This window comes from Struthio camelus, chromosome 2 (genome assembly GCF_040807025.1).
Source record: "Struthio camelus isolate bStrCam1 chromosome 2, bStrCam1.hap1, whole genome shotgun sequence".
In the NCBI taxonomy this organism is placed as follows: Eukaryota; Metazoa; Chordata; class Aves; order Struthioniformes; family Struthionidae; genus Struthio; species Struthio camelus.
The window spans coordinates 5,910,534-5,937,265 of record NC_090943.1 but is presented as its reverse complement, the minus strand read 5'-3'; the positions used below and the strand labels follow the sequence as shown (position 1 = coordinate 5,937,265).

The window sequence follows — 26,732 nt, the reverse complement described above, 5'->3', positions numbered from 1 at the left end:
CCAACACTTTAATCAGTGTTACGCATCCTTAAAAGAACAGATAAAAATTATACGATTGTCATGAGTGATTTTTTTTTTTTAAACGCACACCGCTTCCGATCAGCCTCGTAAATGTCCAAGCGTCCACAGTAATGGAAAGGTTAAAATATTAAAAAAATAATAGAAGTACTAGCAGAATTTAAAGACTCCCCCAAAAAATCTGCAAGAGAAAACAGAATAGATGTTCTCTTCTTACACACTTCAGGATGCTTAGAGCTCTAACTGCCACCAATACATTCCCATCACATTTCAAGCAATAACCATCACCTCTAGACAACGAGGCTAATAAAGGAGCTCCCCAAACTTACAGCAATCTCTTACAACAACAAATGTTTCCACTACTATACTAAATCCAGACTGCAGTTTGACACATGCACGTTTAAATCTGGTTAGCGATTCTGCGTATATATGCATGCCAAGCAGATGAACAGAGTCACATTTGTAATGATGAATGAAATGACTATAGGCACATTTGTAATGTTTCACTCCATGGTGACATGTTCATGCATTAGGTTTTCGACACGTACAACCACCTCCCCATCCTGAGATTTCTTCGCATACATTCCAGTAAAAGCAACAGTGGCAAGCAACGTTTGGCGCGTTCCTCTTCACAGGTAGCTCAGGGAGTCAAAAAGAATGGGAAAAAAAGGATGAATCATAAATAAAAATAGCATTATTTATGAAGACGACAGTTTAGAGGTCAGAACGGACATACTTCTAGGAAGTGACTTCAAGATCCCTTTTTAAGGAATAGAGGTGCAATATTGTTTCATAAAAAGTACCTGCACGTTAAGAACACAGTTTTTTTGGACAACAACATCAGAAACAAATGTTAATCACATTTCAAACATACTGGATTTTTTTTTTGAAGGAGGCGAGAGGCCAACCAAGAGTCATTGCCAGACCACAATATCTAGCTATGAGGACCACATCCCAAGCTTCCATGCCAAAAAGAGACTCCCCTGTTGCAGCAAATCCTCTCAGCATTCAGAACTACTTCCGAGTACAGGATTTCCAAATGCTTTTATGCTAAACACTTCTATACAGAACACTGCTAGAAGATGGCCCAGTGTCTTGCATTTTTCTCATAGGCTGCCAGGCAAGAAAATCATTGAGAAGAATCATAGCGTTGATGAAAGAACACAGAAGAGAAACAACCATGATCTATCCTACACGGAATTACATTTTAAAGGTACAATCATATGAAGTACAGAAAAGAAACGCTACTCTAATTCCACCTAATATTATCCCTGTTGTGACTTACGCCCAGAAAAAAAGCCATACACACACCAGCAAGCAGTCAGGTAAGATAGGCCTGCAGCAGCTTGTCACGTTTTATTTGAAAGACTTTTTGATAAATCTCTCCCCATTTAAGTCAAGCACTTAACTCCATGGATAAAACACACATTGATCAGCTGTTATTTTGTTCAACAGGGCTATCACTGACAGGAGCTTTTCAGAAAAGAGCCCCACAACAAACACTGACAATGGTTTAAGTAGCAGGGCTAACGTACAGAATGATTTTTCCATAACACTTCAAAAATATTCTGTCAAAGATGAACTGCTTGCCTCTAAAAGCAGAGGCACTCTTTTAAGGGTTAATCTACTAAATTTCGGTTTTCAGAAAGACCCCTAGTTAGCCATATCAGCAGCACATAGCACAATATATTACTAAAGCATACCAAATACTGCTCGGAAGTCAGGGAAGCCCTGCCCCCAAACTGTGCAAACACTAGCTGTACGGATTACAGTTGCTGCTAAAATTCAGTGCTTTACAACTTTCAGCCAAGATATAAAAATAACGCATCTACATGAACATCAATATTACTGTATATGCTCCAGTTTGGCCCTGCTATTCCATAACAGAGTGCTAATTAATTGGCTAATCCACTTTCAGATTTTTTTTTACTGCTGTTGAATAAACCACTCAAAAGCTGTTGTAAAAAATATGCCTTGCATTCCCCTGCCATTTCACTGCAAGAGAATAGAGTTTGGATCTTATTACAGTGCTTAATGGTATGTTAATCTTAAAAAAGAACATTGGAATGAAACACCAATATTGTCGCACAAGAAAAAAAAAGAAAGTGTACCACTGATTGTAATATAGATGAATGCCCAAACAACAGAGGAAGCCTAACCAGAAATTGAAACATCCAATTATCTATAAGACAGAACAACTCGCTATCATGATGCTATTAAAAAAAAAAAAAAAGGAGTTGGTTTCATTGGTTTCTTAAGGATTTGTTGGTATGATAGTAATAAAACTAAAGACAATGCAACAAGTAAAGTTGAAGTTAAAATTCTGACAGTGCATTTATCCTTCTCTTACTGGGAAATACATATAGAATTTTACTTTTTTTTTGAAAACGGGATTCAGAGGTTGTTTTTAATGAGGCAGGTTCAGGGTATTCTGATGAAGTGCTAATATAATAATTAGTATATATATGCATATATATACACCCACATAAAATACATATAACTTAATAATAATTATTAATAATTAATAATATTGTATATAAAATATGTGAATGATATGTATTCTTTCTGAGGCTGTATGAACCATAAGTTGTATGAAGCATTAAACTGTTTCACCTCTGCATGTTCTATGCTGAAATAAGAATTTACAGCATAAACTAGCACCTAAAATGCATTTGTTCTTCATGTCTTGGGAATGCTAAACTCAGAGAACTTTATCATATCCAGTACAGTTTAAAAAACAAACAAACAAACCAACCACCAAGCACTTATACCACCAGAAAATCCTTACTTAGTCTTAACAATTGTTTTCTGTAATCTCTAAAGGGCATTTTGCAAATAGGGGATAAGTTCTTTCCTGTTGCAATCTTTAACACATGCTCTTCTTGTGCAGTTATAACTGTCAAGAGTTCATTTTAATAAGGGAGGGCTCAGGAAAAGAAGGGAAATAGAGCATTAATAAAACAGCACTTATGCCAACTGCAAGCAATTTTTAGAGTAAAGAAAGTGTTGAAGGATACTAACTTCCATCAGACATTCATATCTCCTACGACCTGCAGGATTGCTGGCAACGTAAAACAAATTCGTTAGGATAATAAGAGCAGGCAGAAGGAAAGAAAGGTTAAAGCAATGCCCCGAGCTCCCAAAGACTTCAGATACTGCCACCAGTCTCTCAAAAGTTCAACCTTCTCCTTCTCTACTTGAAGTTCCACAAATATATCACCTTACATTATAATCCTATTATCAATTTTAAATCATTATGCGTTTGAAAAAACACCACACACAAGAAAAGAACAAAAAAGTTAAGACAATAATTTATTTAAAAGTGATCCAATATTTAAGCTTGCTGTTCAGGAACAGAGCTGTTAATGGATCATCAAGCCATTTCTGGAAGGATATCATAACTACCTGGTACCATTAAAGTTCCAGCGTAATTTTCAGTAGAGTCGTGATACAAGTCCCAACACTTTGATCACATTCACATTATACTGTGTAACAGCTATTACCATAATTACTACCCACTACGATTCTGTAGGATCAGCTGCATGTTTTACAGAAAATATGTATCTAACTGCTATGCAAAATTGCTGTAGAATATTAAAATCCACTAATTTTTACTCCAAAGAAAGTTGAATTTTCAAGGCAAATGATCTTATGTAAAAGTTTAAATCTGGACAGCCATAAGGTGATTTTAGGACTGAGTAGAAATATATATTACATAAGACCAACAAACTACTCAAAAGTGAGATCACTACATAGCTAGGACCACCTCTGTCAAATAGGAGTTAAAAAAAAACAAAAAAAACACACACACACACAAATGGTACAATAACGAACTCATTCCTTCCCCTTTCATCTTTAAAGCAGTGAACTGCTAGCACTACTACCTTCAGACAAATACATTCCCAAAAAAATGTTTTTCTACAGTCAGTTAGGCATTTCTAGCTATTCTGTAGGACGGCCTCAAACAAAGTGGACGAGGAAGCTCTGAGGTCTTCCCACCCCCATCCTTTTTCCTTTTGTTTTAAAGGAAAAAAAAAAATACCGTTGCTTTATTTGAAATACAAATCAATGGAACATTCCTACTAACTGCATCTTTTAGCTTACCTGTTCCTAGTTTTCCTGAGAGGCTATACTTTCAAACTGCTCAGCCTTTTACCGTAATGAACAAATAGAAGCATGATTCCTGCAGAAGTTTGCCTCCCACGGATTAACCTGAATCTCGAGAAATGGGAGAGGACTTCTGTGTTAGTATGATAGCTGCAGCATTAACTAGGTAGTCCCTACCCCAACACGTTCAGGATGTAAAACTGCAATTACCCATTCAGTTAAATCTCCGGAAGTCTGCGCTACTGTAAACAGGTACTGTTCCTCCTCATTCTCTTGCCACTGATCATGCATTCCTGTCTTTTCTCTTGTGAGAATATTAGCCCAATTAAAAAGGTGTTGGGGGGGGGGGTAAACTATGCCACTAAGAAAAGTGAAATAAAAATAAATCTTAGATGAATATATGAGACCCTAAACATTCCATTATTTCATACAATGAGGTACCTTTAGCTACAGTATCTTCAGATTTTCAAGAAAAACGTAACCAAGGCAAGTGGGGAAATAGAGTGAAGTACTTCGTTTTTAAATTGAAAATTAGTTCAAACACAATGGAAGAAAAATCTCTCTGCAAGTTAATTATATCCAAATGAATAGAGAACTGTTTGAGGAAGAGGAAGACACTGGATAAACAAGGAATTTTATTCCTTTGTATGCTTAAAATGATATACCTACACAGACACAGGTACCTAATGGGGGGTTACAGAGAAGATGGAAAGAGACTCTTGGAGGTGTGCAGCACTAGGGCACGAGGCAACGGACATGAGTTGCAGTAGGAGAAATCCCTGCTAAATATTAGGAATTTTTTCCCCACAATGACAGTGGTCAAACGCAGGAAGATGGGTCAAGAGAGACTGTGAAATCCCTGTCCTGGGAGGTACTAAACACTAGACCGGACAAGGCCCTGAGCAACCCAAACTACGTGAGCCCTGCTCTGAGCAGGCTACAAAGGTCCTTTCCAGCCTGAATTACTGTATGATGCTATGAGTTTAAACAGCACCGGACACAACAAACTCAACGACGTAAAGGTGACTACCAGGTATCTACACGCATAATACAGTCTGTGCTCCTGTATACCTAACAAACTAATTCTCAAGTTTTTTTCCTTTTTACAAATTGTACACCAGTATTTACAACAGCTGAAATACCACTAATGGGTTAAGAAAATATCACTTTAAGAAGCACAAAATCCTTTTCTAACATTAGTCTACCAACCTGGTATGAACAATCAGTCTTTTCTTTTGCATTATTTTATGTAGCTGAAAATTAAAGCTTAGTATTATCTTGGAAAATGATACTGCCAAATCAGAAAAACCTAACCAGTGCTTGTGTGACATCTGTAAAGCTTTTGTTTTTTTTCTTTTTTTTTTTTAAATATAAACTGACTTTTACATTGGTTGGAATTTCTTTAAAAGCTTTCTCCCATCTTTCCCCAGTTTTGTTTTATATACCTCAACTCTCTTTTTTTAAGGTTTTGCATTTACCCGCCAGCTCTCTTCCCAGATCCTTAACATTTAGGTATCCCCATTCCCTTACATTACTTCATGGGGCATTAATAGTAGAGGTAGTGCAATACCATACCCTGCCAGTAGCAATTAAATACCACCTTGTTAATCATTTATCACAGAAAAAAGGGGAAGAGCACTAGCACCCCACTAACTGCTAAATGCCTTGCAAATATTTACTGAATTGCAGGCTTCCATCATTAACCTTAGCATGTCTAACTGCAGCAGGGAGCTAAGTTGTATCCTTAACATCACAGCGTCACTAAAGGCAGGCCACTAAACATACAGCTGGGCTTACAGATTGATTTAAGTCTGCAATCATTTGCTTCACGTACTGTGTTCTTCGACTGTAGAATGCCAAAAGCGGGCTGTAATTTCAAAAGGAACACGCAGCAGGTACCTGCAGTAAAATGACTCTTCCTGAACTGGAGCTTAAGCTCACACAGTCACCAAGTCCCGTACAGGTGCCAAGTCAGGCATACCTGCAGGATGAGACAAAATTCCAAAATATTATAGCTTCAATTTCATAAAAGGAGAAGGATGCGTACTACGAAGATGAAACGGATTCCAGAAGAAGGCCTGTCAACCACTGATCTTACCAAAGTAGTTTCTAAACTGATAAAGTCAAGACAACTGAAGTTACAGGTCTTTTGCATTCTCATGTCAAACTTGAGAGTGGTACTTCCTGCTAGATCCTACGGTAACCTTTAAAGGAAAATAAATTATACTCTTATTATCCAGAACATTTTCCTTTAATAGAGTGTTTAATAAACTAGAATATGATATCTATCCTTAAAGTGTTGCTAATAAAAATTTAACGCAATGGTGGCCTCCAATTACCTCCCCTATTTCTGCTTCAAGCAGAGCTCTGCTGTAGAGGAGTACTTAAAGAACACCTACTCCAGGCATGATTACATAGCTCTGTGAAAGCTTTTCTGTCACTACCATCTTTCACTCCACTGATGGCAGCAAACTGAAGATGATACTCAAAACACTGAAAGACAGAAGTTTTCATATATACACGTATATATTACATATATAAAACCAAAATCTTAGTTCTATAGAGCTATGAAGATTCAATTTTGCTAAAAGCGTAGTAAATTTATGCTTCCGTAGTATAAATGCTAAAGTAGAAGTATCTTAGTTCTTTTCATTTGTATCTATCATTCTAGCAAAACACTAAAAATATCTTTTCCATTATTAGCTACTATAGACATTAATGTATTACGCTTACTTAGGTAAGCGACGTAATAGCATACTACGTACAGGGGGGGACTGGCCCAATCATTATTCACAAGCACAAATCTGGTATTTCACAAAGATGCATCTGTAACCTAGTCCTGAAGAATCTGCAATCTAAATTATACTTATAGGACAAGGTGCTACAATTAGAGTAAGTAAAGGCTGAAGAAGGAAGTAAGAGTAAAGGAAAATGGTCAAGTGGCTGCTCAAACTCTGTGGAACTCCAGCAAGGGCCTACACTTTCACTTTGGAAATACTATTTTCATCACAAACTCTATGTCAGTATTTGGATTTTTTTTTTTTTCTTGGCAGTATTCTGGACTAGCAAAAAGCATACATCCAATCAGAACGCCACTCAAGATATTCCTGTAAGCATGTTCCCTCCCCTTTCTTCCACAACCGTATCACATTTCCTTTCATACAGTAACCTTTAGCAGTCATCCCAGATGAGTCTCCTTCCCTTTCCATAAAGGAATACCAATTTCCCTTCAACACTGCAGTTCTCAGAAAAGCAGGAAACTAAAAGCTGTTTAAAACAGCTTTTCATGAATACTATGCCAAAATAGAAATCCTTGATGTAAAGGATCATGATCTTACAAGTACAGTAATTTTAATTTGGAAACAGACAATTAAAACCGATTTTTAAGCTTTGTGGAAACGCTGAAGGGTGAGTATATACAAATGTTGGTGCTACTCACTCAGGAAGCCAGCTAACAAAATATTTCAGGGAAGGAATTAGAAGAGGTGATACTTTATCAAATTCATTTGCAGCTTTTTGCAATGGCAGATTTGTTTACCTTCTGCAGTATCTGTGAAACCATCTGAAAGGTCGCCGGCATAACGCAGCCTTTCCATAACACGCTATATTGTTCTGCTCTCTACATAACAGACGCAAGGAGAAGTTTCTCTGCAGTAGCAAAACAAGCCCCCGCTGCTCCTGGGATCACATTTGCTTCAACGAAGTAAAATGATATATGAAGGTGTGACATGAAACTTCCACAAATGGCAATATAAATATGCTGTCCAAAATTTATTAGTAAGTAAACTACACCATCCTTTCAATAATAGGGGAATTTTGCAAATCTCTCCCATTTTTACTAACATACAGATTAAATTAAATGAGGGAGTTCAGCTCTGGAAGCTTTAACATTGATGGACTTCCAGCATTTTTAAGTACTATATTACCTAACCCTGTTCAGAAGGCAGAGTTTCAAAATCTGAAAGCCCATTTTAACTACCACCCCCAACGCTGCTAAACTTAGAGAAGCAGAATGCCACCAATAACAGTTGAAAATTTTTGCCAAGTTTTCCTCTTCTTTCCTCCTTCTCTGAAGAACAGGCTAAAGATAAACCCTGGAACTCTGCAATTCTGTATCCACTCGCTGCATTTCAATGCAGCCAAAAATCAATGCTGTATGTATAATACGCAGAGCTGATGACAAAATTGTCAAATTAGGATTTTGAATCCTATTTCACCCATCTCTACACACAGCCAAACACAGATGTCAGAGACAAACTCCACATACTCCCTTCATCATTCATGAAGTCTGCAGGACATGATTTATCTCACCCTAAAGCAGACATCTGCAACAGGTGAAATCAATCGCATCCTACGAGCACCTGCTTTCCCTACCTCAACTTATTTGCATGCACACAAGACAAAAATCACATGTTCATCTCATCCAAGTATCAAAGATTATTTCATGAAAAATACTTTAAGATCCTTAGTTCTGTAATGTCACCTAGCGATCTTCTGGACACTTCCGACAATTCCTTCTTACTCTCCTCAAACCGGTATTTTCCAAATCCATTAAAAAAAAAAAAAGGAGGGAAGGAAAAAAAAGGGAAAAAACATTTAGCCATTACATTGAACAAAATGGAAGTTGCCTTGACTTCAAAGTTTATCAACTAAATCCAGAAAAATACGCTGACCACCTGTAAGGCACAGCAAAAGCATAGCCACTGCATGCAAAACATAACATTTCCATTTTTCCACTACCAAAAGAATTTCAGCACTGCTAGCAAAAGTTTGACCATTAGACTGAACAAACTTCTACCAGATTTTTAAGTATAACACTAGTTAGGACTCCTCAAAGCAAGGTAAATGACAGTACTTCAAATACTAGCGACAGCCTAAAACCTTGTCCCTGCAAGAATACTGCAAACTAACAGCATGAAAGATGAGCTGGACAGCATCTCTTTCAGTCACACGTCCTCCATCGGCAGTGGAGCATCTGGCCCAGCTTTCCTCGAAAAGCAACAGTACAAAGACACTTAAATCAATACCGGTGGCCTTCGTGAATAATGCATGAAAAAAAAAAAAAAATCATACTACATAATGCTGGCCCTCCTGAGGTTCACATACACTAGACGATGTGTTGGTAGCATACCCTTATACTTAACTGTTCAACTGCGCTGGTTAGGGAATAAAAGTCTTTGGCAACAGGAGATGCCAAAGAGATGCGTGTGGGGCTGCCGGTGGGCGAGACAGCTGACGGGCAGAGGAGACAAAGGGCAGTGAGCGCCCAGAACCTGAAAAGGTTCCTGGAATAGCCTCCCGGCACCTCCTGGCTGCCATGCGTTCAGGGCAGGAATAATTATGTGGTCCTCACGGCAATCAAGAAAAAAAGGTATATTTGGCCACTCAGACCAAAAGGCAGGTCACAGTTTACAAACACGTTGGTATTATTTCCTGTAACTGTTCCAAGGACTGCATTTAACCTCTGGGAAGTGATAAGAATAGAAGTGATGCTCTCCAGAGGGAAAGGTGCCAGTGTTAAAGTAAAATTTTACGCTACACATTGCCCAAAGCAGTATCTTCAGGTTAAGCATATGATTTCTCATGCTGCTGATGCAGTTGATGTGTATTTTGAAATGTTTTAACTTTTTTCTAAAAGAATTAAAAAGTGACTTCTCTAGTGAATACTGGCTGTTCCCTTTCACTAGGATGCATTCTTAACATGTTCATATTCAACACTCTTGCTCGATTCACTTTCGGTATTGTTTAACATGCAAGTCATTTTTTTTTTTTAAGCACAGAAGTGAATCCATGCAGACTTTGCAAAGATAACATAGGAACTTATAGGTGTTTTGCCACTTAGTAAACCAGAGCTTTAGTTTTTTTTTTTAAAATAAATTACTCTTTGGAAGCAGTTTTCAGAAATATTATCAGATAATAAACATTTAAGACTTTTTATATGTTGCAGCAGGAGGCAACCAAATCTGAAGAAATGTTGGGTTGCCTTCTATGATGAAATAGAAGACAAAAGGAAAACTGCTTTCAAAGACATCTGCTTTCTAGACTTGATATTCCTTTCTACAACTACAGCATTTTATCAGCTCTTTAACTGCAAACATAAGATACAGATTCCCAGTGCATCACAATTACTGTACACATATGGTCTTAATTAAAGTAAGAAAGTCTGTTTACTCCTGTAAAATACTCCACAACAGCAGGCTAGCTGACTATCACCTAAACCAGCTATTAAAAAGGTGAAAACTGTGAACCTGTTATGCAATCAAATTGATTAACCATTCAAAACTGTGAACTTATTATCACAAACAGAAGTCTTCACTGACCTTACTAGCAGAATATAAGGCATTTATTACTTGAAGGCTATCATACAAAGATGACCCATAGTGAGACTTGGAGAACATCTTCACAATAAGTTTTTTTTTTTTAAAAAACAGCGTTTACTGGGCTAACAATTACTTGAAGATTTTTTAGGAAACAAAACTAATTTTTTTTGTACAAAACAAGTTCCCATTTCCACTCCAAGTGGCAATTTAAAGGACTGTTAGAAACATTTTATTTCAACCTTGCAGTACTAAGAAAGGAAAAAAAACAAGAGCCTTCTGCTTAAGCCATAGGTGCATTACTGTTTGCTGAATAATTAATACATTTCTACCAATGGGCTTATAAAAATCTCCACCCCCAAGATAGCCAGAGCCTAAACGAAATAGATAATAACCTTACCATGTTGGATTTCAGACTGCCTCAGTATAGCCTGCCTCGAGTCAGCCTAGTCGTATTTTATCTTCCATACACATTGAAGATCATTTTCAAAACAAAAATCAGTATTGCTTCTACGTTTAATACAAACTTTATTCAAATAAGCGTATATCTTGTACGCTAACATCCCACATTCTCAAGGCATTGGAGCATGTTTTGTACAGACTGAATGCCGGCTTACCTGTGCTAACCTTGTACTGTTATGCCCTTCTGGTCACTGTTACTAAATTGCCTTCTGAGTTTTTCTCCCTTAGTTTCTTTTGCACAGCTTATTCCTCTGCTAATATTACCAAGGTTTTTTTTTTTTTTTTTTTTTTTTTTTTTTTAAGGAACAGAAAGGGATTATGTTTTATGTCACAAAGCTTCCCAAAAATATTTTTAGATATACAATTTAGGAAACTGCAAGTGTTATCTGAACAGAGTTTGGTGAAAAATTGCTTTTGGGTAGTGGGAGGGGAATCAGAACCATCCTGCACAAGAATCCAAAGCCACTGTGGAAACTGTATTTGAACAGAACCACAATAAGGCAACGTCAATGTTAAGTTTGGCACTTCGGGGCTTATTCTAGCACAGTACACATTGCAAAATGAAGTGGCATAGTTTCATTCTTTCTATTTAGGACATTTCCTGAAAGGATACTTTGAACAGAAACTATAAAGCAAAGCCTCCTTTTGATCTCATCTTTTCTTGAAATGCAGCATTACAGTTACTGAGCACCGCTTGTATCTAATGGAAATTGTCCTTTACGAATCGAGGGGTATTTGGTCCTTAGAAAGCCACGAAAGCTCTACTTCTTGCATATGGGACAGTTTTTTTTCCTGAATCAGCTCATTTTTCTCCTTTTGGTAATACTACAGCTTTATAATATGAGATACAAACAGTATTTCATTATTACAACTAAACTAAACAGCTGTTTGCTTTAAAGGTATGAAACATAATCCATGATTACCAAATGGCAGAGGTAGTGCCATTTTTAAAAACGATATGCTCTGAGCACGCTTGCCTTGATCAGACTGATCTTAAAAGAATAGTTTATAATGAAATGCAGCAGCAGTAGTACAGTATGTAAATACAATAATGAGGCCTGAATGGATTACAGTTTTAAAACTGCCAAGTTTAATTTCCCGTTTTGTTCAAATTTTTATTCTTGTTCCAGTCATAGCGTGTTTGCAAAAGAAAAGGTGGAAGCAATTGCAGAGTAACATGTTGGGCACTAACACGTCTGCTTTTTTTCCCTCCCTATAAGCCTGTCATAATACTAAAAGCGGATGCTATTTGTACTAGAACTAGTTAAAGTTGGACAGGCAGTGTGATTAAGTTGTTATCATCCTTTTCAATACAGAGAGCGAGAATTTGTTGAAGTGTTTCAAATTTCTAAGGGGCAGAAAGAAAAGGCATTTGAATTTCTGGGAACAGTTTGCATGAAATTGTCACTTTTATCATCATAATTTAGAGCCAAAAACATTTAAGTAGTAATTTCACTCTAAAATTAGGAAAGACGATTTCTTGCTTTCTTTAGGTTTCACTTTCGTTCTTCATTAAATTTATCCATACTTGCTTCCTAGACATCTTTAATCTCAAAGCAAGAGGGAATCTTCCAGAAAGACAAGGGATTCTAAAATGTGAGAAAAAGGAGTCCCACAACTACGTACTCATGATAAACCCGATTAAACAAACCCACTTAAAATCTTGTTCCTTTGTGGATAAGCACTTTACAGACCTCTACACAGATGCAAATCGTTTTATAGTTATGCTGTAACCCCCTCCTCCTTCTGGGACTTTTCAATTTATGTCAATGTGTAATTAGCAAATGAATTGCACTAGAGATTGCATTCAGTACTTTTTTCCTTTTCTTTTTTAATTCCCCAACCAACATAAACCTCCCTTCCAGCCCCAAAATTTAAGTCACTTTCAACTAACTGATTCTCAACAAAAACAGTTTCATATCCTAAGTCATAAGACTTGGCAGTTGGCCAACAACTAACTTATGGGATAGAAGATGATTCTCTCCACTATGTTTATACATGCTTATATCCATCAAAGGATAGCTTTTGGTCAGAGTTTACAATAAATGTAATTCCAGATACTAGTCATACTCATGTGGTAACTACACAAAAGGATTTTCCCCTCTTCTCTCCCTACTGAGAGTTGACATCCAATTCATACACTGAAAGACAATCAGTACCGTCATAATTTTATTTTTATTAGTATAAACGCAAATTGAAGTCAGTTAACCCTGTTCAGGAGTTCCCAGGTAAACTATTCTGGCAACAATATCCTCTCAAAGTTTATATGTATATGCTTATCTGTGGTGCATAAGCAAACACTTCCTTTTAGCTAAAGTAGATATTCTGCCTTTAATCCCAAAGGTCATACTATATCATGGGAAAAGCTCTGGCACGCTTATTCTATTTTAATCGTTACTTTTCACGCATCTCCTCCCTTTCAGTACAACAGAATATCCACTCAAGGTTTTTGACAATTGCCACAAAGGAAACAGAATGCAAAAATTTCTCAGCTTTCTTAAGAACCAAAGCATTCCTACTGTATTGCAATGGTGATCTTGCCTCAGAAACAAGACCTCGATCATTATTTTATTAGATTAGGGAGAGTAAAAAAAAAAAAAAAAGAAAGAAAAAAAAAAGAAAATCTCTCCTTATCGGATAGCTCCTATGCCATTTTGGCCAAGTGACTAGGGGCCATCTATCCATCCACTATGATTCAGGGTTCCTCATCACCATACCGCCTCAGTCTCCAAGCATCTCCCATACTTTCTCACACCAGAATCATCCCAGGACATAAACAGCCACTAGTACCTAACACCTCTGAGCATCATCAGAGGAAAAAGAAACAGCTGTTAGGAGTCCAGAGACCTAAGATCAGAGGAGAGAAATGCAAGACAATAACATACATCAAGAGAGAGAGTAAGAAAAAAATATAGAAGCCTAAGGGTTCATTTGAAAAGTCTCTACCAAATACTTGTTTAAACTGCTTCTTCTGAAATGCATTCTATTAATAGAATTGTTAATTTATATATCAATTTTTGTTTTGCTGTTATTTACTAGAAGTCTCGTAAGCCTCCTTCTTTAAAATTTCTAGCCATTTTGTGACAGCTTTTAGAGATTCTTTATAATCTTAAAATATCCTTTCTTCTCCAGGTGGTAAATACTAAATCTTTCAAAGTGCTTGGCTGAGGAAAGCATAAACGATTAAATATTTTCTAGGAATGTGTCAGTATTGATCACTCCTTTGCAAAGTACTTTTATCTGAACTACCACTAGCAAAAATCGCCAGATGTACCAAGTTTATAATTCAAGCAAATTTTAAACTGCAAAAGGACTTCAAAGCCTGTATCCACCATTTTAACTCTACCAGAGCATTCTGATAGCTACAAAGATCCCAAATACCACATGTATGTGCATGCATGTGTATCCAAAGCAAATATGTAAATATTCTGGCATATATATGCAAAGCAGGTTTGTGGAAAGAAGTACAGAAGCACTGCATGCAAATTCTTAAATGCATTCTTGGAACAATTACATGTAAAATTCATACATTTACAAGAGTTCCTCAAGTATTCCTGCAGAGAAACATGCCTAGATTCTTCTACACACGCTCATTATAATAGCATCTGTTGTGGCAGTAGAACTCCTTTCTAATGGCTATGAAGATTTAAACTAAAGTCCATCTACTCCAAAATGTTCTGTTAGGCTAAGAGTTCATTCCCAAACTCTGGACACGTCTCCCTTTTTCTCCCTCTTACTCCCAGAGGCCAGGGGAGGAGTGCTACACCAGAGGGAGATGATGGATTTGCAAAGCTCCGTCCTGAAATAAACAAGGAAGGTTAAAATTTTACTGCCGATTACAGTAGACAAGGAAACAACAAGAATCATTTTTCTCCTAATTCTGCTGGGAATCCTGAATTACAACTCAGGAAATGAGAGACCTTAGCAGGTGAGGGAGAGCATGGGATGAATAAAAATCAATAGACCACTTTCTACCCAGAAAACAAGGAGGCCCTACAACAGCAGCAGGGCCAGGGGAATGGTGGCAAAGTGACAGAACTGACTGACCAATTACTCATGAGAGAGGACATTATTTTAACAAAATCACCAACACACATACTGGAACTTCAAGCTGAGATTCATCAGGTACTTGTTTCCTACAGAACACTGTCGTGAATTTTTACAAACTTTTTAAAAGGTAACATACATAGGTTTTGATAGATCAGGCAGCCTTCATTTGCAGTTCCTCTTCTGTACAAAATAGAGCCCACGTTATCTCTTGCCTCTTCAAGCTTTAATTACACTAATCAATGTTCAGAAGAGAAGTAATTTTTTTTTTTTTTTTTTAAGTGACAGCTGTGATAAAAACAGCTTAAAAAGCCTACAAGCTTTCTGGAGAACCCATACCACGAACAGAACATTTTCTAACCATTTGTCCAAAGCTAGCATTTTTTACCACTAATATTCACATCACAAAGAACTGGTCCTGAAAGGCTCGGACTATATGTAACTCGGGTTTACAAATTCTTTTTGTCTTATAGTAAGCATTTTAGAAAAATAAAAAGGCCAAATTATATCACAGGAGGCCACTTAGAACAGAATTTTACTCTAATCTACTTAGGCACTACTTATGCTTTCCTTATTTGTCACAACTTTGTCAACTTTAGGCCCTGACTTCTCCAAGTTTAAAAAAAAAAAAAAAAAAAAAAAAAAGCTCCCATCAATCTCCAGTAAAAATAGAATTTATAGAATATTCCTAACACTGAACTCTTAAAAATGTCTCTGACTACATTGCAGTACAAAAGACATCTTTCTTCTGTACCTCTCCCCAGTCCCTTACAAGAAGCTTTGGAAGCTCAGCAAGACTTAAAATCATAGTTGCACAGCATTTCCCTGCACTACCATGTCATTCTATCTGAACGCCCCAGCCAGGAAGACCAGCGCCGAAAAAATCTTGTTTCAGTGTCATTCAAAAGAGTAGCCACATGAAGACTTAAGAGATGATACTGAGTATTTCCATGAGATTTTTCAGCCAGGTGTCCTTTCCTAAGAGGAACCTAACAGTAATCAATCTTCACTAATAATTTAGACTTAGTCTTTAAACATCTAAATAGGCTCACTTAGTAGTTTTATTAGCAGTTCTCCATATATCCCTTAACCACATTCCTAGCTTCTCTCCCAGCAATGTACATCCTCAGGGTAGGGAGGAGGAGGAAGAGGATGGATCTAGCCACATCTTCCACTATTGATACACAGTGGGTAAAATTTAAGGAAGAATTTAGAGAGTTAGACCCTAGGAAGTGCTATACTTCCATCTATCTTTGCTTTTCCTGTTTTAAAAAAAAAAAAAAAAAAAAAAAAAAGCTAAATCCTGTGGACAAAAACACTTGAAATATAATGCAAAGTATTCCATGGGAATTATCTCAAACAAATTCTCCGTAAGGTAGAGATGAGTAATGGACAAATTCAGTCCCAGAGTTAACATTTACATATCTAGGACTGCCTGAAACTGAACTTTCAATGACAATTGCAATACTGCTTTTTAGGGAAAGCATCAACCATGGCGGTCGTGGCCAACAACTCTGCCAATGAGAAATTAAAGATATACTTGCTTACAGAGTGAATATTTAAGACATGACATATACAAAATGCGTGGGCTTGTATTAATTTGCAACCATTTTCATATTTGAAAAATGACTTCTACAAGACAGTAACATTCATAAATTAAGAGTTACATGATGGAAAAATAAGCTTCCCATAGTTGAAACTGTCTACCATAAGATGCAATATGTATAATTTCTTTCAACAACATGGAACAAAACAAGTGAGTTTCATTTCTATTAACTTTCACTTTCTCAGCACTTCTTCTTTTTTTTTTTTTTTTTTTTAAGAACCAAACGTACACAAGTTACCTGGGAGCTTATTTGCAACGTTCAGGTTAAATATTGAAGGATGAAGCATAGCATCGATCATCCTACACTGTACTGATTATCTCTGAAAAGGGTGTTGCCATTCACATTTCTGAATACTCAACTGACAACATACAGGTCAACTTTGTTATTTTTTAAAGGTGTATTAAACTTCTGAACATTAGGTTAAATCACTGCATTAAAACAAATATGAAATCAAGATAACATGTGCAGTCAGAAAGAAATGATAATGCTGTAGCTTACTGACAGAATATTAGAAATTCACGCAAATTACCATTCACTTCACTGCCAGTACGCTTTAGCTTGTTAACTGCTACCTTAAATCAAATCTTAGGTTACTACAGGTTGCTACAGTCACCCTGGAATATAAAACCAACCCTACGGTTACTCTGGTTTCATGTAACAACTATGTCATTAGTTAATGATTTAAAACTTCACCCTCTGCATGGAATTCACATTCCAATGTAATCCTGGAGTGGCTTCCACATTCATTTTTCAATGTTACTTTTAAAGTGCAACTATTGTAGCTAGTATTATAAAAATGTGTTGAGACGATGTCTCAAGAGCATTAATGCACCTTCAAATGTTCAAGTGGTTAAAATCCTGATGAATTAATGACAAATAAAGGATTACTCTAAATATTTTTTGTGTATTCTCAAAACGTGTTTTCTTGAAGATAGCATTAAAGACACTTACTTTGGTTGCATTCTAGAGATATGCTTTCAATTTAAGATCCTAAGCACTTCCTATTTCAAATGATCATAAACACTGTTTGTATTGTTGTGTTTTTCAATTTTGTTTCCAAGAAGGGAAGGCAAAAAAGCCTGCGTTTTTGTGAAAACACCCTTGAAGGATTACACTATTTATTAAAAATATTGAAAAAAATGGAATCTAAACCATTATCCCTTTTTTTTCAAATGCTTTACTGCACAAGAAAACACGTTTTCATAGAGACAACAAATATGCACTTATTTCAAGTAAATGAAGAGAGGTGCTCAGCTGACATTCAAATTTTACAGAAAGTTTGGAAAGATGTATCTGAAGAGCGAAGACTAAGCACCACAATCTTGAGCATTTGTTAACTCCGAAAGGACTGGAATATTATTACCCTACAACTTAGTTATGAACCTGCAAACAGCCCAGAGCTTATATCAGTGACGATGATCAAAATAAAGCATGTAGGTTAAAAAAAAAAAAAAAAGAAAACATACTTATTTGGACTGCTTGCCTATTACCCGTCTACTACACTACTACCCATCTACTACACTGTCTACATTATACTCTGTGCAGAGACCTATCATTGTTATTCTGTTTTCAAGAGATCTAACTGGTACGTTAAAGGTCACTGTTCAACTGATTAATAAGTAATTTCATTATAAAACAAACAGTTGATTTTATCTGTAAAAATGATTATGCTGAGATTCAAATTTCCACTTTTTTTTTTAATTGCTCACATTTATCACTGGTATAAAAAAAATTCTTTTTCACATACTTACGTCTCCATTTTAATTTCAAGTTACAAATCTTGTTAATGCTTCAAATTTCCAAAAGTGCCAAACGACCATGACATATTTCTGTGAAGAACTGCTATTTTCCTTACTTAAAAACTAACAGAGAATTAAAATCTTTATTAACTTACTGATTAAAAGATTTTTATTAGCTATACATTGTTTCCAACTAGTATAGTATGAGTAAGTTTCTATTTCCCAGCACTAACTTAACAACATAGGTAGGGAGCAGAATCATCGAGGAGCATAAGCACCGCACACATTTCAGAGCAAACATAGCAATAATAATAAAATACGACTGTAACAACTTTCCATGCTCAACCTTCATTTTGACAGACAACTAAATACAGTGCACCACCATGTGGCAACATATCAGGGAACGGTTCATACAGTAAGATCTGTTTTTTCTTTTCCTCTCACCTTTGAAATTTTAAAGTATTTGTTAGAAATAAATTCATTCACAATTCCATCTTAGTATTAGTAGCTTGCCCCTTAATAAGTTGTCACAGCTTCATTTATCTCAGTAGCTCACTTTTAACACATCTGGATTAGCAAGAAAATATTTGGACAATATTTTTATTTGTAAAGCACAATCTTTACCTGAAAACGTAACTGCCCCATGACTATGAGAAAACAGGCCTTATATCTTGACAGATATGCATCCTTACATAGTAATTGGGTAAAAGCATGGACTGTATGTTAAGTTCCTTCACAACACAAACATCTCCCCCCCCCAAAAAAAAAAAAAAGTAAATGCTCAACTCATGGTTGATTAAAAGCTTCAAAAAAAAAAAAAATCTTAAAAAAAAAAGTGACATGCATGCAGTATTTTGCACTTGCTCAGCTACTGTAAAGCTGCTTTTCTTTAGCTTAAAAGCAAGAAAAAGTTGAACTTACACAAGAAACACCATCAGGAGCCCGCCAAGATCTTAAGAAAACCCTGAGTCCTGATGCCACTGCATGATATTTGGTATTTTAGAATATGTTTTTGTGGCCAAATCCTAAACTCATAGGGAAAAAAGCAGGTTTTCATTAAACTGCACAGCCTTTGCTCACATAGCACAGTGCTGTTGTAATTTATTATGTTACAAAATTACAGAACATAAATCCAAATAATACTTGTACTAGGTTAAACCACTCGTTAATTTGCCCCAATATAGTTGTTAGCCATTTTGTATGAATGCATTCAGTTTAATCTAAATAAGTGACAAACGCCCACTTTAAACATCATAGTCTTCCATTAAGAACCTTAAAATCCCTTCCATCACTATATTCACCATCTCAGCTTTGGGCTCGCTTATAGCACATCGTATCCAAAAGCTTTGCTAGAACTCTTAGGAAATATAAGAGAAAAGTGAGTGACGTGGTAGGCAGTCACAAAACTAAGGTAGGTACAAAATGCATTTTCCACAAGCTCAGTATCTTGAGCAGAGGGAAACCTATAGCAGAAGGGGTACGAACAGTCAGTGTCCTCATTCCAGAGCCCAGGAAGCAAGAGATTTACAATTCTCCTTCTGTGAAAGTTCCTCTGGAATGATTTGAGAGAGTCTCAATACAGAGCATGTATTATCATGTTATGAAATAAGAAAGTCAAATCTAAAATATGTACTTTAATTAAAAAAAAAAAGGCCTCACACACAAAAAATTAGTCTACCTTCTATATTAAGATCATGCTAGGTTTTTCCTTGTTTTTTAAACTCTGACTCCCCTTCTTCCACCCTTCCTCAGCCCACTCTTGCTTACATGCAGTTTAAAAAGCCCCTACTATGCAATTAAGATCATCGTGATTTTCTCCCTAACACAGACAAACCAATAGCAAGAATACAATGCATATTATGCAAGTTACTGCATAGTTATGCAAGTTATATGCTTTTTTTTCTCCTACACAGTGTAGCTCACTGTACCGAGGATTTGGAGACACTTGTTTGATGTGGATGCTTACTCTTTATTTCAAACTGTCAGATTTTCCTCTATTTGTGTCAATTAGCTTTTTCTTTTAAAAACCACTAAAATTTCAACTAACTACTAACAGTATCAATGAAGCACTTCACAATATAGGCCTTTAAGACCCTAGCAACATCTGAGCGCTGTAGCATGAAAGTCTACTCCAAAACAGGTCTTACAGAACATCATGTGCACAGCATCGGTACCTTTATTCAGTGTAGCCTACCCCATGTTTGATGTTGCCAAAACAGAGAAAAATATCAGAAATCTCTCAAGATGAACAAGGCCTCACAGCGTAGCGCTATGTGATACAACAGAAGATTTGTGTGAGCACTCCTACACCAAATGAGAAAAACAATCTTTAGTTGAAATAACTCCCCATCCCTTACCGGCACAATTTTTTTTAAAATCCATCTCCACAGTTCTTTTGCAGTTAGCATTCACTGGATCAGAAGACAGTCATTTTACGTGCAGACTTTGATTATAACTGTCACTTTCAAATGAAAGAGGGAGCAACTTCTCTAACTATGCAGCCTTCCTTCAGTATTTACAAGATGGGCTACACAAAAATGGAAGTTATTTTCTGGATATTAAAAGCACTGGAATTTAGGGGGAGAGATACCAGTCTATCGTTTTTAGAAGACCATTTGGAGGTCTACTGCCATCTCTACCGGACAATATCACCATATACCCTGTTTTCACACACAAGCAATTTTTGCTCTTTTCTCTTTTTTTAAACCAGCACTGCCCATAACAAAGCAGACAACTCAATACACAAATAACTTCAAGTTCTTGGAAATTGTTTGTGATTAGTCACAGATTTTTGAACCCTGTCACTTACGCAGTACCCTTCACTCATCCAGCACTGCTCATCGCTATCCATGAGGACACAACCACCTACGGTCCAAGACCCTCTAACCTTCCAAAAGGAAATGAGGTTAAGGGCAATTGTCAGTGGTTAGACTTTCCAGAAGCAGCAGCTCCTCTGGCCAGCCTTAACTCATCTTATTTTGGAGTAAGCAAAATACAACCGAAACGCGATGTTATGCACAAGCAACAACTATTTTTCTGCAGAGGAGTTTCCACTTCCTACTTCTAAAAGCAGCAGCCCACGTTTCTTTCAGAGGCTCAATCCTTCAACAAAAACTAAAAGCCATGCAGACCAATTCTTAAATATGAGGCAGGGGAAAACAGAGACGAGGACAAGGAGAGAAATCAGGAATCCCTTTTTCCAAAGGGCAGGGAAGCAAAAGAATTCTTCAAAGCCAAGATTTCAAAACCTTCTAACGAATCCAACCCAGCTATCTTCCCTCCGGAGCACCCTACCAACGGCCAAGCGACAACCTTAGAGAAGTTACATCAGCACTCCTCAGAAACGTCATATTTTATTTAAGTTAGTGTCGGTTAAACTTCATATTTAAACACCGTAACAAGTTCCTAGTTGCATCCAGCAAGCAGTTTCAGAGGTCTGCAGGCAAACATTTGCATCCCACGAAAAATAAGCCCTGCTCTACTCCTCTCTAGCAAAAGGAGGATACGGTAGCCAAAGGCGGCAAGTTGTTAACTCCGTGCGTTTTTAAGTAGATTTCTAGAGAATCACCGGCGAAGGCAGCTCACCTTTATCCTGAGTGCAGGACAGGATCTCCTCCTCTTTGGGGTTAGTCACCTGGGTGATAATGGACGGGTTGTCCATGGAAACAGAGTGAGATTTCACCTGGCTATTTCCCTCCCAGAGGCAGGCTCGTGTGCGTGGATTTGTTTGTTTGTTTGTTTTAAAAAAAAATCAATACGCAGATTTGCATAAAAAAAAAAAAAAAACACCTCCTGCAGGAACGAAGCCACAAGCGGGGTGGTGGTGGGGGGCCACCGGGGCCCCTCCGGTAGCGCCGCCGCCTCCAGGCGCCGATTCTCCGCGGAGGCGGGGGGGGGGGGGAAAGGGGGGGGGGGAGGAAAGGCGAGACCGGCCCCCAAAACAACGCACCCCCCCCCCGCCGCCGCCTTCCTCCGGGAAACTCTCGGTAGCGCTGCCCCCTCCGCCCGAAAAAACACCCCGAAGGAGCCGTCTGCCGCTCCACGGGCGGGGGAAGCGCCCCCCCCCGGCGCGCCGCGCCGCTCCGCGCCTCTCCTCCCGCTTCACGCCCCCCCCGGCATCCACCTAGGGCCGCCCCGCGGGGCCTCCCCCGAGCGCGTCCCCCCCCGGCGCGGCCCCGCTCCCTACATACCCCCCCCCCCTCCCCCGGCGGCGACAGGCACCGACCAGACCCGCCCGCGCCCCCCACCCCCCCCCGGCCCAGCCGCCGCCGCGCTTATCTCATCCCCGCGCCCCCCTCCTCACACCTCCGCCCCGGCCCGCCCTCCCCCCACCCCCCGCCGGCAGCGCCGCGGGCTCCGCGCCGCGACACCCGGCCCTCCTCCTCCTCCTCCTCCTCCCCCCCGCTCCTCCTCCTCCTCCTCCCCGGGTCGCGGGTCGCCGCTGCCGCCGCCGCCGAGGGAAGCGCGGAGCGAGGGGCGGAAGGGAGGAGAAAGGGGCCGCGCTCCCCGCGCTGCGCCACAACCCGCCGCCACCGCCGCCGCCGCGCTCGCAGCCTGTCAGCCCGCCCGGCGCGGCGGCCCCGCCTCCCGCGCGGCCCGCCGCGCCGCGCGCCCCGCCCCGCCAACATGGAGGCGGCGGCGCGGGCAGCGCCCGGGCCGGCCGCGCGGTAAACAAGGGGGCGGGGCCGCCGCCGCCGCCGCCGCCGCGCGCTGGGGGGGGCGGGGCCGCGGCGCCTGTGGGGGCGGCAAGAAGAAGGAGTGGGGGGGGGGGGGGGGCGCGCACTATTGTTGCCGCTTACAAAAGGCTTCCGCCTTAGGGCTGCTTATGTAGGCCAGGCGGGTGGGCGGGGCCGAGGGGCAAGGGGCGGGGCCCGCAGGTGAAGGGGGCGGGGCGAGGCCAACGGCCGCTTGTGAGGGCCGTCGAGGCGCTGAGGGGCTGCGGCCTGTGGGCCGCGGCGAGGCGGGAGCGGGCCGACCCCGCCGCATCGCCCCTTCCCCGCCGTCCGCGCCCGGGCAGGGCTCACCTCACCTCGCCGAGCGGGGGGGCCGCTTTCCTCACGGAGCGGGTTTATAAGCGCCCCCGGGGAGAAGATGTGGTGGAGGGGGGCAGGGATGTTTTCTCAGGTGCTGGTGAAGCGCAGACTACGTGGATGTCAGAGTGTAAAGCTGGGAGAGAAAACCTCTAAGAGCGCGTATTAGGTGTTTAACGTAGCTACCCGACTTCTATCCTGGAAAAAGGATATTCTTAACGTGTATTACAAGCCTGTGTAACAATCCTGCTACAAAGAAGGCAGATATCCTTTTGAAATCCATTAACTAATTGGGGAAAACTTTATTGTCACTGGCACGGACCCAGGCAATATGAATTTGTGTAATACTGGCTACAACTACCTCTTTTCCTCTAAACACACACGTGTGTGTGTGTGTGTATAGAGAGAGAGTCATACGTATATGGCTCTGGATAGTTTCAAGTAACAGTGGCAAAAGTATGCTAATTCAGCTGCCAAGCCAGGCTGCAGAAATGACCATTGTGTTTAGTTCTAGCAACAGCAAGTAGCCGTTCTCCTTGTGGTGCCTTACTGTAAGAGGAGAGAACAGGCCCTGCCTCGAGGAATTTTTCGTCTACGGTAGTACCGCCGCTAGTTCCTGAGGAAAAGTACTTAAAACTCTGCAGACTTGTTTCGCTCTCAGTAAGTATATTCCTACAGTCAACGCATATTTAAACGTTTTGCTGTGTGTCTGCAAGTTGCTGCATTCATCTTAGTGCAAAAAAAAAGAGAAAAACCCTCCTTTGAAATTTAGATGTATTTTTTCTCACAAAGCTAGCACTCCTTAAGCAGCAGTATGTGCAGAGATTCCAGTATTGCAGGTTTCTGGGACTTGTATTTTAGGTTTGCCCGTCCTAGTCTTATGACAAACCCTTGCACAGGGAATGAGTGCAATGCCACTGCTTGCATTGCATTCAATTGTGCAAGTTTGAACCTGCTGTTTAGCTTTGGCTTCTCCAGACAAAAGTCTTGCCATTGCAAACAGCTCTCTATCGGTTAGATTGTGCCCAGAGGAACAGAAGTTAGTACAGGCTGGCTGATGGAATTGGTTCTGTTTCCTGAAAAGGTTGTGAGCTCCTGCTCTAAACCATTTCGAAGCGTTATCCCAGCATTAGCTATGTTGTAACTCAGCGAATGCTTGATCTTTTACCTGCCCAGGCACTGGAGGCATTTTTAATTATCTGAGGGTTAATTTGCATAGGAGCTTTTGCTGAAACAATAAATTCGTACCTTTGTTACTTTTTGGTAAGAGTTTCTGTGTCAACATTTCACCTAGGATAAAAACAAAGTAGCTTCCTACTAGCGTTAAAGAAAGATGTTGTTTCAGAGTAAATTTAAGAATCATCCAGCACTAAAAACATCTTTCATATCCTTGCAAGGAAAGAGCAATTATAAGCTGTGCTAGGAGAACGTGAGCTCTAATGCTTCTTTTCTGTGCAGGGATAAGGAGATAAAAACATCTGACAAAAAAAAAAACCACACACATACACAAACAATATAATACCTTGAGCAAATGTATTGTGTACATTTTAAATATTCGTAAGATTTATTTTCCATCTTACACTGTAAAACTCCGTCACGACACCTAGCTGTTTATTCATTTTTATTAAGGAATTTGGTACTTATTTCGGTGTAGGGGGGAAAGAGGTCTCTTCCTCTAACCAGTGTTGTCCAGCCTCCCTCCTGTCACTCCCATTTCTTTACTGGTTACAAGACTGGTGTAACGGAATTAAGAGCAATCTATGTTGTTTCCTTTCTGCTTTTACTTAGAGATACTCTGAAGTGTGTACAGTATCTTCTATGTATCGTTCCTAACTAATTCCGTAGAATAACTGAATGGTTTCATCTCCATTTTTGCAGATCAGGGATTGGAGGCACTGAAAAAAAACAGTACTTGGCTCAAAATTGCAGTTCAAGCTAGTAGGAGATCCAGATTTTCATCATGACTCCTGACATTTGTCCTTGCCACTAGAATGTGTACCCCTTTCAATGCCGTGGGATGTTTTATAATAGGGAAAAAAATGTTTTTAGCAGAACTGTCCTACATTAAAAGGAAGCATTTATTTTCATTGATGTCAGCTCAGTGAAGGATTGACCCTGGGCCCACAATGGGAGTTTTACCCTTGACTTTAATGGAGGAACAATCAAGGTCTCATGATATTATAGCCTAAAGAAAGGAAAATAGTGCAGTTTGTATCAGTAAGATAAATGCTTCATAGTTAGTGTAAGACACTATATTCTTGCAATAAATGGTTTATTAGATTGATTAAATGCCTCAACTTCACTTCAGCTATTAATCTATTTTGGCAGCTGTTTATTGCTTTATATACTTCACAGCGATGGAGATTATCCCTTAATTATATCATTGCAGTCCATTCATTGTTTCCTAAATAGTGCCATTGCAATGGTAAATTGCAATAGTGAAACAGTATCAATAGAAAGTTATAGAGTTCTCGTTTTATGATGTGTTCATGAAGTTAACCCAATCTACTTGAAACATAACTGTGATTTCTGCACGGTGACCTATTTGATATCACATGAGATATTTTGCTGAGAAAACAGTATAGCATAAGTGTACTGGGGCTCTGCTTTCACCAAAGTAAAATGTAGTATATATATATTCCCTTTCGAAATCCACGTGCATGTACGTATCAGAACTTGTTAAAGTAGCGCTTATTTGATCCCTTCCAGTTTTGCCAAAAGTTGTGAGTTCCAAAGATTTCGTGCATTTGAATACAATGTGTTTATTTCTTTATGTAAAGACAAAAATAAATGTGAAAACACCAGAAATACTGTCATTTACGGGATATTATTGTCCTGCCGCAGAAGGATTAAAAAAGTCATAAGAATCAGATCAATCATAAGAAAGCGGCTGCTTTTAGTATTATTGCAGATAACAGGTGCATAACAATTTCTATTTAAAATACCTTTTTTCTCAGTCAGCTATAACTAAACCTAACCTTAACACTACGCATTGTCTGTGTCAGGCTGAGTTGTTTTGGAGGAATCAGTAGTGCTGTGAATCCCAGAAAGATCAAAATCATGAAACTCACCTTCAGAAACTAACGCAAATTATCTCCCTCCCCGCTCCCTAATAATGGATTTGAGGGAAAAAAATGACATTGCAAATTCTGGTTTCTCTCTCTCTCTCTCTCTTTTTTTTTTTTTTTTTTTTAATTCTCCTTGCCATTCCCGGTACATATGATTGCAGAAAAGGTATGTCCTTAATTTGGGTTAAATTAGCACCAAACACAAAGTAACCGGGCTTTTACTGGCATTAATAGTTTATGTTCAACCCAGACTCCCTGTATGCTCTAATTCCAGAAACTTCGATTAAGGGACCTGACTAAGATGAGGCCTGATTTTGCCACATGCTAGATACCCACA

The 26,732-nt window shown here is 39.1% G+C and overlaps 1 protein-coding gene and 1 long non-coding RNA gene across 4 annotated transcripts in view; one reads left to right on the top strand and one right to left on the bottom strand.

Annotated features, from left to right (window-relative positions):
- CTDSPL (CTD small phosphatase like) overlaps nucleotides 1–22,447 on the bottom strand; it is an 85,090-nt gene extending 62,643 nt beyond the window's left edge. Inside the window, exon 1 of one of the 3 annotated variants that reach the window (XM_009669179.2) lies at nucleotides 21,883–22,447. In XM_009669179.2, coding sequence (XP_009667474.1) covers nucleotides 21,883–21,958 — 76 coding nt within the window. In that variant the 5' untranslated portion in view covers nucleotides 21,959–22,447. The remainder of the gene's footprint in view (nucleotides 1–21,882) is intronic. The other 2 variants (XM_009669181.2, XM_009669180.2) reach the window with 2 other exon arrangements.
- Nucleotides 22,448–22,881: 434 nt separating this feature from the next.
- LOC138066260 (uncharacterized) lies at nucleotides 22,882–26,142 on the top strand. Its single transcript, XR_011139499.1, has 3 exons — nucleotides 22,882–22,964; nucleotides 23,836–23,987; nucleotides 25,206–26,142. It is a non-coding gene; the product is annotated as an uncharacterized lncRNA (long non-coding RNA).
- The last annotated feature ends 590 nt before the right edge of the window (nucleotides 26,143–26,732 follow it).